General features: G+C 39.0%; 1 protein-coding gene across 5 annotated transcripts in view; it reads right to left on the reverse strand.

Moving 5' to 3' along the window:
- The window catches only part of LOC147031599 (uncharacterized), a 595,949-nt gene that overhangs the window by 263,951 nt on the left and 316,998 nt on the right, over nucleotides 1-15,000 (reverse strand). For all 5 annotated transcript variants that reach the window (XM_085865857.1, XM_085865848.1, XM_085865859.1 and 2 more), the window contains 5 exons: nucleotides 14,049-14,336; nucleotides 5,704-5,970; nucleotides 3,318-3,412; nucleotides 2,969-3,143; nucleotides 2,651-2,731 (listed from right to left, as the gene is read on the reverse strand). In XM_085865857.1, coding sequence (XP_085721983.1) covers nucleotides 2,651-2,731; nucleotides 2,969-3,143; nucleotides 3,318-3,412; nucleotides 5,704-5,970; nucleotides 14,049-14,336 — 906 coding nt within the window. The remainder of the gene's footprint in view (nucleotides 1-2,650; nucleotides 2,732-2,968; nucleotides 3,144-3,317; nucleotides 3,413-5,703; nucleotides 5,971-14,048; nucleotides 14,337-15,000) is intronic.

Genomic DNA, 15,000 nt, shown 5'->3' on the forward strand with positions numbered 1-15,000 from the left:
AATTCAGGAGATACAGGTGTGATACTGGCACACATTCCCAGATAATGGAGAGTAATACTTTATTGAGATACACACAAAGACCTTGTAAGCTGTAAGCACAATTATGATTGTTTGCACTGATAGGGATGAGGAGAACAGGAGAGGGTGAAGTACTGTTACTGGAGAGAAGAGTGTGACAAGACCGCCTCTGGAAGACAGCTTCACAAACAGGAGAAAAGAGGAAGAAAAGAGTGCAGGTGGGTAACAGGAGAGGTAATGGCTGAAGGTAAAACCACAAAGGTCAAGAGACTGAACCTCTTTCACCTGAGAGGTTATTTATCCAGCTAAGGAAAAGGACTTGGCCCAAAACACTGGTTTGTGGCAGTCCAGCCACCTCTGGGAGTTGAGAGAATAGGAGAGGATTCCACGTAAAGTAATGTGTTCCCTGTGCAGGTGGAATAAAGTCAGAAAGTGAGATGTAAGGTCAGCTTTGTATACCACAAGCAGTGAGCATGACAAACAGAACAGGATGTCAGACTGTGTCAAGTGTCCAAGATACGTAGTTCCAGGCAGATAGTCCTGACTTCTTGTTTGAGAGTCAGGCTTTCAGTGATTGTTGAGAAAAATGCAGCAACATGTCCAGAGATGGAATCTAAACTGATGGTCAGAGGTCAATACGGTATACTAAAACAGGAAAAACAACGTTCACAGTGATGATGAATTCCATGACTTTGCTAGAAATTGGAAACATGCTCACTGACCGATAGTTAAGGTGTGTTTTTGCACCATTCTTGTGAATGGGGGTGATGTTTTCTGAATTCCAGTCAGATGGGAGGTGGTAAAGGGAGAAGAACAGGTTGAAGAGCACATTATTTGAGAACATGGGAAATTATGCCATCTGGACCCATCACTGAAGTGGGGATTGAGGCTGAATTTTCCCAACTTTATTTGGTAAGGATATAAGGTCCAGTAAACAATATCCCAGTATATTGCAACGACAAAATCTCGCAGACTCACCCTGTCCTACTCTGTCCTCCTATGCAGTAATATTAGGCCAGAATGGGATAGTGTGGTATGGATACAATAGATATGGAGGAAAATACCAACAAAGTTGAGTTATATGCCCTCTCTCAAGCAGAGTCTGCAGTGATGTCACTTGAGGTGATGGAGGATAGAGGGAGAGCCTGCACCAGGGACAGACTTAACATGGTGCCAGCCGAAGTCTGAGGAAGGAGACTGTGGAGAGTCCAGCGTTGATAATAGCAAGATGATGTTAGTTGTTTTCACTAAGGATTGACACACACTTGTTGTGAGCTTTATGAAGTGACCTGAAGTTGCCCTAATTATGGCTAGTCTTCCATGTTCAAAAAGTAAGCTGCTTAACAACAATGGCCTCACCACATTATTCAGTGTACCATTGCCGAGAGGTTAGATAGGATAACTGCAGATGGTATGAGATAACGTGATGCATGAGAAAAAAAAAATCAGCTCTTGTGAAAGTATTCCAAGTTGGAATCCAAACAAGATGCTGCAGAGATGACAGCCGAACCCTTTTATGAGGGGGAAGATTGCAGCCCCTATCAATTCACTTGGGTAACTAGTCATATTCTGTGGCATTGAGGTTGCTTCCTCACAATGGCCAGAGAGATAGGAGTTTTGATTAGACCATGGTCAGAGGAGCCATGAGGGGTGGAGGAGAAATGGGAGATGTTGGATGGAATGTTTATTATTAACAAATCCAGGAGGATGTGCCATGAGCAGACATGTGGGTGGGGATGTTCACATATTGTTTCAGACCCAAAGAATCACAGAAGGCCTTGGCTGCAATGCCATGGTCAGTTGTTGCTGAGCTGTCACGTACCCAGTTGTTATGGGGGCAGTTGAAATCGCCATGCAGATAAGGAACATAGAGTTATGATGGATGATCATGAGTTCATCCATGTTCGTAGTCTTTCACCATATGTGTCATGCTTTCAAAAAGCCGGTGTTCCATTGAAAGCGTTGCACTCTGTGATCTTACAACCCTTTTCACCATCCACCACCCCCAGCCCAACCAGACAACCAGAACACATGAATTCTTCCAATAATTTGCTCCTTCTTGATCTTTCAAAATCAGAGCTACAAGTTCACTTTCACTATTTGTCCCCATTTATGCCGAGCTGAAAAATAATCTCCCTTTGTCAGTCCAATCCTATTTCCCTCCAATGCTTAAAGATGGCAACCCACCATCTTCTCTTTTTACCTTCCACCCCCACTCGTGATCTTTTCAATTTGCATTACTCCCCAACCACTCCCCTTGTTCACTCATCCTTGCACAATTCTTGATTTTTGTTTTCTCTTCCCATATATTTCATATCCACTTATCCCCTTTTGCCAAACTGAGTACATTCCCCCTAAATTATCTGTTGTCTTGCTATTCCAACATCGACCTTGATTCTAAAAACAATCCTTATTTTTGCACCTTCAATAATCACCACTGTCAGTCCTGTTTTCTATTTGCTCCTTTAATGTTGCAGAACAGTACCTTCTCAGGTTGAATCATATCCCACACTTGTGAGATTTTATTTTTTACTATTGTCATTATCCATGCCTTCTGTGATTAACCATCCTACAACTTGAAATGACTTGATGAAATTTTTTTTTTTTTACGCATCAAGACTGATTTACTTACCTGGAATATTAACTCTTTCCCAGGAGACCACTGGCTTCATACCAGGTGCTCCACCCACCACTTGTTTCTCAGATGTTGCAGCTGCAAGAGAAGAATAACAAGCTCAATAAATCGCCTGTTGTCTTTCATAACTGTTTCAATAACAGGTGATGACAATGACAGTCACATGACAAATTGGGGAAATACAGGGCCAGACACAATGGCTATGGTGAGGTATTAATCAAACTTATACAATAAAATGTTGAGCATTAGACTGAAAAGGCAAACAAAAGCGTTTCAAACTTAAAAAAAAGAGTGGAATGAAAGACAAGGAATTACATGTGGTCAATTTGTGGATGGTGGGTTCCTGAACCTCTTGACCATTCAAAAACACACTTATGGTAACTGTATACTCCTCTCCAGGATTCAAACCATCAATGATTATGTATCCAGATTTTGAGGTCTTTTCTTGAAATTTTTGTCCATGATATGGGTGAGTTGACTGGACAATCACCTGAAGATGACAAAGTCAAATGACAAAGAAATATATCACTCATGAATACAACTTATTAACAAGTGTTTATTTTTACATTACCCAGATAAATTGCAAAATAGGTGGGAATGAATGAAAGATGGATTGAACTTAAAAATAATTCTCCTGAACCAAAAAATGCACATTGAGACATACCTTGATGGCAAGGCCTGCAACTGGTGGCCATCTGAGTGTAAGGGATGTTGCAGATATCCTTTTGACTATCTCTGGGATATTGATGATTGGTTGCACTGCAGAAAGAAAAAAGAAAAACACTTTATAACAAGAAAACGAGCAATCAGATATTTCAGACCCTCACCAGGACTTGTTTTGCGTGGTGTATTTTGTGTGGCGTTTGTGTACTGGTGTGTTATGTAATTAATAAGAAACATAACTAGAACTGACACTTTATAACTGCTGGCAGTGATGACCGGGTACCAAGATGTCCCACTTTTATGCAACCCTGCTTTGATCGGACACCCGACCCCGACCCATGACGTTTGAAAAAAAATTATTCAATTGAATTTAGAATGGGCTAAAAATAAATTAAATTCAAATCAAATGGAAGACCAAATCGGTACAGTCCTGCATTGGACTAATCAGAAGGAACCCAAACTAACAAAAAGCAAAGATGGTCATCAGGAGGAACCTGGATAGGATTCACATTTCAGTGACTACTCCTCTACCCTCAAACCCATCCAGGCACAGCCAAGTGAACCTTATTCAAAAAAAAAAAAAGAAAGAAAAAAAAGAACCCATATCAAAAAATTAAATAATTCTGTCTGCCAGACCATGTGTCAGATCAAGTTAAAATTTAAAACACGTATTCTCCATCATGACTAGATCATAATTGTGAAGTTTCACATCGATTGATTAAGCAGTTTTAGAGAATACCTTAATTTTTTTTTCTTCAATCCAATATGGCTGCCAAACCATGTGACCTATCAATTGTTCCTGAACACCCATGCCTTGAGGAACATTTGTGTGACATTTACCCTCGATTTGTCGAGCCATTCTGGAGAAGATTTTTTTAATAGGTTTTAAGGTAAATCCAATATGGCTGCCAAACCATATGACATACGACATCACATGAGTAAGCCTTTTGTTCCTAAGGTATAGGCGGTCATAAGTGTAAAGTTTTGCCGCGATCTGTTTTGTCATTTCAGAGAGGAAGATTTTTGAAAGTTTAAAAAAAACAAGCTCAAATGAGCTAAGATCCTCGTCCTCTTAATGATGACATCATAAAAACGAACATGACGTCATTGTGATTTATCAGGTTTGTGATAAATTATATCTGTGCTAATGCCCGGCTTGATTCCTGCAAACAAAATTCAAACAGCTTGCCTAGTTTCGGATATAATGGTATAGGCGATTTCCATTAGCAGCGATATTATGACGTCAACTTTTTTCTCGGAAGAATTTCCAAAATCGGAGATGGTTACTGCCTGCGCGTGGGCTTTCTGCATATGCATGGCGAGTTTCACGAAGATCCGATGAAAACTCTGGGTTGTGAAACAAAAAATAGGAATGACGTCATAAAAATTGATATGACGTCATAAAAATTGATATGACGTCATAGTGATGTATCATATGTGCGGTAATTCATCTCTGCTAATGCCCTGTTCGATTCCCGCAAACAGAATTCAAAAAGCTTGCCTAGTTTCGGAGATAATTTCTTAGGCGATTTCCATTAGCGGAGATATTTTGACGTCATAACTTTTTTTCAAGGAGGAATTTTCAAAATCGGAGATGGTTACTGTCTGCGCAGGGTATTTTTTACATATATCTGCCAAGTTTCAGGAAGTTTCGATGAAAACTGCAGGCTGTGAAACAAAAAAGTCGACAAAAAGAAGATGAAGAACAACAACGCGAGTAAGACTTACAGATCCTCCACGAGGATCTAAAAAAAGAAATGGCTACCGAATTATGAGACTGATGAGATCGTCATTTTTGTTTTGTTGCCCATTTTATCCCAGGATGACCCTCAGAAATTTTCGTCCTGATCAGATGTTGTGTTCTACTTTTGTATTTATGATGTCATAAAAATCACACTATTCCCCATGATGAGTCCTTGCCATGTGCCAAGTTTAATTTTTTTCCTTGGAACAGTTTCAGAGATACAGAGGTCTAAAGTTTTCAGTTTTTCCAACATGGCTGCCACACCACGTGACCTTTAACGTCATAATTATCATTACAATATTCTACATGAATCGATGCTCTTATCGTGAAAATTTTGTCTCAATCTGACAAGTGGTTGTGGAGAAAAGCACGAAAGTTCTGCGTGGACAAACAAACAAACAAATGGACCCAAATACAATACCCTCTCCTTTTACAAGGGTAATAAATAACCTGGGCAAGTAAGGCCATTAACATGGCTGGGCTCTGTAAAGGAAAACAAATCGCAAAAATAATACTTCCCTGGAAGAATGCTTGTTTACACATTTATGTATACTTTAACAACGCTTATAGACACCAAAAATAAAAAGTAATTTAGTTACGCATAGTATATATACTGTATTGCTGGGTTTGGCAAAACACTTACGTGTTGAAAATGTGAGGACAGCAGGCTGGCTCCGCTGCAGGTTCTGCATTGCAGAAAGTATGAGAGAATACTCAACATCGGATTCCAGATCTCGCACAGTGTATTGCGTTGCATCTGGTGCCACTGTATAGGTTTTTGGTTGTCCTCCCAAAGTTGGCCCGCATGTCAGGTGGTAATGCGTCAAGGGTGCCTTCGGGGCAGTCCAGGTCACTGTTGCTGCAGACTGGGTGGCATCCATGAGTCTCAGATTTATTGGCTGGTCCAAAGCTAGAAGAAAGGAAAACAAAAACAATAATTATTGTCATTCCTAAATTTGCATTCCTTTAAAAGCAAAAATAATCTTCAATGGATTTTAAATCACTAATTATGAATGTTCATTGATATTCAATGGATTTAAAATCACTTTGCCATTTTTTTTTTGCCTTTTTATTTCTTTTTTTTTTTTCATTGGCAGCATCACTTTTTTTCAACGAAACTTCATCAGAGCCACTCCATTCTAAAATTAGTTGAACTACATACTTATTAGAATGCCTGTCTGGTCATTTTATCATGGGACTTTGCCATTGGCCTTTAAAATTTAATGGTTGCAGTTTTTAAAATGAGTAAACAAAATCTATGAATCAGTCTTGTTAATACTGAATTACATTTCCACCAATTATAAAGTAACCTTCTTCTTCTTCTTCTTCTTCTTCTTCTTCTTCTTCTTCTTCTTCTTCTTCTTCTTCTTCTTTCGGCTGCTCCCGTTAGGGGTCGCCACAGCGGATCATCCGTTATGATCCGCATAATGATTTGGCACATGTTTTACGCCGGATGCCCTTCCTGACGCAACCCTGGTCGCCTCTTACGACACAGGGATATGGTACACCTATTCTAACCGGGGCATACACCGGGCCAGTACACTGGTACTCACTTCGTTGTATACAGTACGTACTGTAGTCGGTAATCAAACTGAATCAAACCTGCCAATTCCCGAAAAAATTACCGATATCGGTCAAGAACGTGTGTGTGTGTGTGTGTGTGTGTGTGTGTGTGTGTGTGTGTGTGTGTGTGTGTCGTTGATTGGTATCTCCAAATGTGTGTTTCAGAATGTGGAATGGAGTCCTCCCAGGGTGGGCTCAAAGTATCCACCTTCATTTCGGTAAGGGGTTACGATTCATGGACTAAGCTGTGAAGTTTTCTGTTCTCAAAGTTTTGTGTCGAGGGCTCTCTTCGGGATCGTCGCTGAGCCCCGGACAGCTTCCAACTGTAGTTCGTTTGTTTTAATATTCCCAGGGATGGTTTATAATATTTCTGTGAGGTTCCTTTTTTTACCATTCTGTTGCTCCAATTATCACTGGTACTATCTCGGCACTCTTCAGCTTCTGGGATATTTTGACTTCATTTTTGAGTTGTCAGTATTTTGTCATTAATTTTACTTGATTTCTGCATTGTTTAGGCCAAAACCGCTGCGTACTGACACCTCAATCATCAATGCATGCCATCTTTTCCTTTTTGTACCTAAGTATTACATCCGGTCCTAATGCTTTGTTTTCTATGTTCATGCTTGATGGGATCGTCAGATCGTATGTGAGCATTACTTCCTTGTTTTCAATGATCGCTTTTGCTTCATGTTTCCATAGAGTTTTCTGGAACTGGGGTAATGAATTTTTTTTGTAGATGTCGGTGGATTACTCCACAAACCCTGTTGTGCCTTTGCGTGTACAGCTGTTCTGACATGAGTTTTTTTTTTTTTTTACATCCCAATAGGAGGTGACTCGTGCTTCCTGTTTCTACCTTGAAAAACCTACACTTGTCCGAATGACTTTGTCCTGCCATTTTCTTAAAGCCTTTGGTATAATGTCCTTGATCTTTGGCATTTATTATGATTTGCTCTCCATCCCAGTTGAGCTGATCTCTTCTTAGCCATTCCAATGACCTTTCTGGCCGAGTCTGTTAAACTCTTTATTTTTCCATCTTCCTGCTCTTTTATCATTCTCTCAGTTGTTGGTGTATATCTGTTATTATTTTGCTTTATAATAAATGTATTTGTCCTTTTGCAATCGTTGAGACTGTATTTGTTGTTGTTTTGGTTTTAAGTGTGACATCTATTTTTACCTGTCTTTGGAAATTTTTTTCAATGTGGGTTAGGTTTACCTTTTCTTGCTTGCTGTATTGGTTTGCGTATAAATTTGATTCAGTCGTCTGTTTAAGTTTTCACATACTCACGCAACTCTATTTGGTTGAGCTCCATCAGGCGGCTACTTCCTTCTTGTCTCGGCAGGTATATTCTCGAGATGCACTGGTTTTTGTAGAACATTTTGTGGATTGTGAGGCATTTCTTTGCTTTGATATCTAGTTTTCATGGGTCAAATACACTTTGCAGAAGAGAACGATCTTTTTCTCCTCTATGCTCCAACTTTCATTGTTTAATGTTTCTCATGTGGAGCTTTTATTTTTGGTTTCACAAAGACAGGTAGCACCTCTTCAGCCTCTCAACGTGGTTTAGATCCCTGTCTCATTGTGAGGTCTTCTTTCTCACAAGTGGAGGTGCAGACTTTATTCTTTCCAGGGTGCATTCCAGGTGGTTGTTGTGGCTGCACAGATGAAGGGCTCTGCCTGTATTGGGTCTGTGTCGCATTATTCGGTTTTTCGTTTTGTTTTATTCTCAACACAAAGTGTGTGTGTGTGTGTGTGTGTGTGTGTGTGTGTGTGTGTGTGTGTGTGTGTGTGTGTGTGTGTGTGTGTGTGTGTGTGTGTGTGTGTGTGTGTGTGTGTCATGCTTTATTCGAAAGGCTGCCTGATGTTGTGGAGTAATAAAAATCGTTCCATTGGAAAACAAATAATCGATTTACTTGGTTGTTAAGCAAAAAATTTATTTCCTTAAAACAAAAAAATTAAAGTTGTAAAACATATCCATTTAATCATAAAAATTCCTTTGAGCAGGACTTGGAGCTTAATGTAGCGATTCCAATGGTACATTTTTTAAAAATTACTTTACGACAACAGGAGCCCTTTATAATAAAGCATGACAACCGCAGGAGGAGCACACAAAATTATATATAGTAACACTCAAAAAAAGAGAAATTGTGACATAATACATGGAAGGAAAACAAAAACAACAAACATAGCCATGGCATGACAACAACAACAACAATCACAACTGCAACTACATGATATAAAAGATCATTACCTCCACCTCCGAAGGTGAAGGAGGTTATGTTTTCACCCCTTTCTGTCTGTCTATTTGTTACTTGCAAAATCTAAGATTTTTCAAGTATATTGGTCAGTCGATTTTGTTAGTCTGTCTGCCTGTCTGTCTGTCTGTCTGTCTGTCTGTCTGCCTGCCTGTCTGTCTGCCTGTCGCCTACAGGTCAGAATTTTTAACTGATCTTCATGAAACTTCACAACATGGTCGAGCTTGTCATAAGGAAGAAGCGTATTGTTTTTGATGTCAAAAGGTTAAACAACGAAGATGGTATTTCCAATATACTCAATTTTCATCCAATTGATTTGAAATTTGAAGAGGATTTACACTTCATGTCACCGAGTTCAACGAGCCAACTATTTTTGAGGTCAGAATAGACCGAAAGGTCAACATAGGCCAAAGATCAACAACTTAGGTGAGATGTCGAAATTCCTCAAATTTCATCCAATTGACTTGAAAATTGAAGAGGATTGATATTTCATGTCAACAAATTCAATTATTTTTGAGGTCAACATAGACCAAAAGGTCAACAAAAACCCAAGAAAATCAACTGAGGTGGTGTTTCAAAAATCCTCAATTTTCATCCGATTGACTTGAAATTTGAAGAGGATTTATACTTAAGGTCAATTAATTCAACAAACCAATTATTTTTAAGGTAAATATGGACCAATTGGTCAACATAGGCTAAAGGTCAACAACTAAGATTTGACTTTTCTAAAATCCTCAATTATCATCCGATTGACTTGATATTTGAAGAGAAATTATATTTCTGGTCATTCAATTCAACCAGCCAATTATTTTTTAGGTCAACATCGACCAAAAGGTCAAAGGCAAAAGATCAACAACTAGGCTGGTATTTCCCAAATGCTCAATTTTCATCCGATTGACTTGAAATTTGAAGAGGATTTATACTTCAGGTCAACAAATTTAACAAACCAATTATTTTTTAAAGGTCAATATGGACCAAAAGGTCAAAATAGGCCAAAGGTCAACAACTTAGGTGAGATTTCTAAAATCCTCAATTTTCATCTGATTGACTTGAAATTTGAAGCCGATTTTTATTTCATATCAATGAATTCAACAAGCCAATTATTTTGGAGTTCAGCATGGACCAAAAGTTCAACATAGTCCCAAGATCAACAAGTAAGGCGGTATTTATAAAATCCTCAATTTTCATCCAATTGACTTGAAATTTGGAGAGGATATATATTCCAGGTCACTGAATTCAACCACCAATTGTTTTTGAGGTCAAATTTGTTTTCTGGATTTTGTAAGTGTCGTGCTCTGCATGACATCGTCTTCTTGTTTGCTTGTCTGTTTGTTTGTGTGAAGGATATCTCAAAATGTTGTGGACGGATCTGGATGAAATTTTGTCGACAGCTTTGGTGTGTGACAAGGACAAACTGATTAGATTTTGGTGAAGATCCGGATCCGACTACTATAATCTTTAAAGTGATTCTTCACCATTGAGAGATGAGCCAAAAACGATAATATATAGCAAGATATCTCAAAACGTTTTTGACGGATTTGGCCGAAATTTGGTAGACAGGTTGGGTGTGTGGCAAGGACAAACTGTTTCAGTTTTGGAGAAGATCTGATTCGGATCTGGATATGATAATTATTTAATTTTTAACATGATCACCATTGTGAGATAGGGCCAAAAACGATATAGTACTGCAGTATATAGCATGATATTTCAAAAATGTATTGGGCCCGATATGTTCTCATGGATCAGGTATTACGTGGCGGAGGTATGTGCCTATTGAGTGCCCTTATTGCTTTTTTGTGTTTTGCCTCATTTTACATCCTCATTGAGACTCACTTGTACACATGCAATATGTTTGTTTGGTAAACTCGCTAGTGAAGTGATAGAATTAGGCACTGCTTGTAGTTATGAAAGTAAACAGCAAATTATGACTGGGCTGCTGAAACATCCGGCATTGCTATGACATCACACCAAACGTTTACCCACAAAGGTACTATCTTTTGTGAAGGAGTACGAGTGTGAGTGTAAAATATTAGTACAGTGACAATGAAAAAAAGTTATATATTGCTTCTGAGAGCATAATTAAGAAATAAAATTGAGTGGATTCAGTAGTCTGTTGAAGGGTGTTTGCAGTCATGGCATTGTGATTTTAATGGCTGACCTGAATCTCATAGCAGTCTGAAATAATATTGATGGCTTTTTTCAGATATATACACACTTTGTAGTAAAAGTTGACTTGGCCTGTTTGTCACAACGATTTGAATGCATAGATGATCATGATGCAATGCTCCCAGGTTCAAATGTCATAGACGTTGTTGCTTAATCCATTTTCTACTAATGGCCTTGTAATTCAGGTAACAGGACATTGATGTCTCCTCAAGCAATTGTCATACATGTAAAGCATGTACAAGCTCCTTCAATGAGACTTCAGGCCACAAAAATTCAGCCCACGCAATTCAGAAGAATTGCAATTTGTCCCCAAAAAATATTTTTTGAGTCACAAGATCATGTGAAACCTAACCATTCCCACATATAAGTAGAGATGTCAGTGAGAAATTATAATGGAAAGAAATCAATCTGTTTTACTTTTTACAGTGATCTAAGTCTCATGGAGGAGCTTACAAATAAACCACATTCAGGACAAATACATTCATTCGTGCACATCAATGTACCTCCATGAATTACAAGGACACGACTACACAATTGACAAACACATATGGTATATGTGATATTAACTTGGATTCAGTCAGATGATGAGCCAGCATTTCAGATGGAAATACAAAACAGGTCAACACCAAGATTCAATGTTGACAAAACAAGGACCATCTAAATATAATATTTGCAACCAGAATGACGCTCGGTTGAGCACATACCTCCGCCAAACAATGCCTGATCCAGTGGAACATATCGAGCCCATGAATTTTTTGAAATATCATGCTAGATATCATTTTTAACCTCATCTCTCAATGGTGAAGAATCACTTTCAAAATTAAATAATTCTCATATCCGGATCTGGATTCGGACCCAAACCAAAATCGAATCAGATTGTCCTTGTCACCTAACCAACTCATCCACCTGGTTTTGTCACAACTCGTCTACAACTTTTTCAAATATCATGCTATATATCGATTTAGCCTTATCTCTCAATGGTCAAGAATTCCTTAAAAAAATTTCGGATCCGCATTCGGATCGTCACCAAAAGTGTATCACTTATTCCTCATCACACACCCAACATGTCCACCAAGGTTCGTCCAAATCTGTCCACAACTTTATTCGATATTGTGTTATTTATCGTTTTTTGCCCAATCTCTCAATGGTGATGAATCAGCTTAAAGTTTATCAGATCCAGATCCAGAACCGGATCTTCACCAAAATCCAATCAGTTTTTCCTCATCACACACCCAACCTGTCCACCAAATTTCATCCGAAATCTCTAAATCTGCTCGTAGCGTCTTTTCCTTCATTGGTCTATCATAGCCCACACTTAGTGTTAGCCTGGGACGTTTTCTACCCCACTAATTGGCTCACGTGACAAGCCGGTGCTGCGCATATCTGTTCCGCTCAGCAGATGATTACCAGGTGCAGCGCTGAGGGCGTGGCTTCTAGTTATGTTGCCATGCCAACAGAAGGGTATCGCAGAAACCTCGAAGTGTAACGCGGAAATGGCATACTTTGAGACAAACATGAGCTGGTGTGTAGCACTTAAAATTCACGAGCTAAGTTATGGTTTCACATCTGTCAGACTCGTATGCAGAGATGATAATAATTAGGAGAAGAAGTGAAAATCAAGTGTTCAAAATGCTAAATACTGGCCAAGAGTGATAACCCATTCATGCGATTAAAGCCTTCTTGGAGTATAGTGAGGTGCCATATGCTTACACTCACATCGGTGATGTTCAAATATGGTCTCCATTTATCTGCATTGAATCGGTAAAATTAGTATCATGTGTAACAACACACCTGGCATGCTATACCTGTCTATCATCACAAACATTTACAGACGCGGAGACATTGCCTTTTTCTACACTCGTTAACCTTGTCTAACTCTGTACGATCTTCACCTCTTCATAATTGTTGCTCTGCTCGCCTTTCAAACACTTGTTGAAGCTTCAATGTTTCATTAAAAAGGCACTTTGAAAATATTCTTATGTAATTTTGTAGGGTGTTCCACATTGCATTACGAATACATAAAGTTGCAAAAATAGGCAAAGTAACATGATTTCCCCCAAATATTCAGTGTCCGGGGTAAGTTTATAGTTTACGATGCACAATTATTGGTATTGTGGATTACTGTCTACAAGGTGGTGAATAATAATAATAATAATAATAATAATAATAATAATAATCAGAGACCCCTGAATTTAAAACATGCAGTGGTGAGGTGAGGTTGTGTGTTGTTCATATATTTCTATGTGACATAATTCTTCACATACACGACGAAGCAAACAATGGCTGCATCTTTCCGAGGTGGCCGTGAATGCTAGCAAGTGATCAGTCACCTTTCTTTTCTAATTAATAACCTATGACGCTTGGGGAAAGAGATGCAAATTTTGAGATTCGTAACGTGGACAAAAAAAACAGCAGTGAGTTAGCATTTCATGTCACTCGACACCATCCCACCCAAAATCCCAAAGCCAGACTCACCATTCCAAGCCCCATACTCACATGTTTTCACGTTTTAATTAATCGCTCTGATGAATATTTTTTTAGGGAAATAGTATGATACTGCATCCCAACTAGCACCCCTGGAAGGAATGGAATTCAAGGCATTCAGGCTACAAGAGTGTCTCATGAGGAGATTGCGAGACAAAACCTTCTCTCTCATTGCAGTGGTCCGAATGCTCTCTATCTGGTCTCACTTATCCTGCTCCATTTTCTCCCTCCAACTCTCACCTGTCTTGCCAGGTCTCATGTGCTCATAATGCAGCCCAGTCTTTCAACTGACCACCACTCCATTTCCCTTTTAACTCTTCTATGGAATCATCTCCCAGAGTCGTTACTGTCTTACTTTACCCTCCAAATCCCTTCTCTCCACCCAAAGCTGTTCATTTCCTTGTTGACATCAATTTTCCATTTGCACATGATCCAAATGTAGCTCTATTTGTTACTGCCAGCATGTCTTAAAGCTTTGCTTTATGAGCCTTGAGTTCTGTATGAAAAATAAATTCCACTCACTTGTGGTTTGTTCTCCAATGAGTGGAGGGCTCTCCTGCCCTGCCACGTGGTACACAGCATATATTTCGAAACGGTATGTGGTACCAGGCTGCAGATGATCAATCTCGGTGAATGTCTGTTGCGTGAGTGGGAGTTCCAATGGATGTGGCCCGTGCGGCACATTCTTGGGCTGAATCACGACTCGGAAGCCTGAGTGTTCCACTTTTGGTGCTTCCCACATGACAACGATGCGTGAATCGGTCACTGCAACAAACTGGAGGTTTGTAGGAGGCTCAAGGCGAATGGTATCTGCAAGTGTTGGCAGGTGTACTCATTAGCAAATAATCTCTGTTGTCTACGTGAATAACAAACAATCATAATTTTCACTCATAATTGAGAATCAAATTAGTCTCAAGCCCTCATCAAATTAGGTGAGAGGTGATGAGTTAAATTTATTAATTGAGACGTGATACCAAAGTAAATAATTTTAATATGAAACCGAAAGCACTTTCAAGGGATTTTCATGCACTCTTAATAGGGTTGAGCATACAACCATACTTTTTTTGAAAGGAGTGTTTTTTATGGCCAAATTTCACGCTGATCACGAATCCGTTGAACTTTTTGACAATGGATGATGTCTTAGGTTGGTAAAATGCAAAAATTCAAAATGGCCACCAAATTTACCCATTTTCAGGTAAAATTTGATAATTATGGCTTACTACGACATGTGATATGTCATTTCTTATGTTTTCAGGGTCACTGATATCGAATACAAGGTCAAAACAGTGACACATGATGGCTGTATGGATTTATCGCTAAACATGGGTATTTTCGAAGGAAAATACCCACTTTTTAATTTCAGAACGAATTTTTAATTGATTAATCAACTACGTATATCATTTGTTTTTGATGTTGTACGTTTTTCGTGTCGTTACAGTTACAGTGTAACTGTAACGACACGAAAAACAGTGAA

The sequence above is a fragment of the Eptatretus burgeri genome, chromosome 2 (genome assembly GCF_056783735.1).
Source record: "Eptatretus burgeri isolate ZD-2024b chromosome 2, Ebu_testis_v1, whole genome shotgun sequence".
Lineage (NCBI taxonomy): Eukaryota > Metazoa > Chordata > Myxini > Myxiniformes > Myxinidae > Eptatretus > Eptatretus burgeri.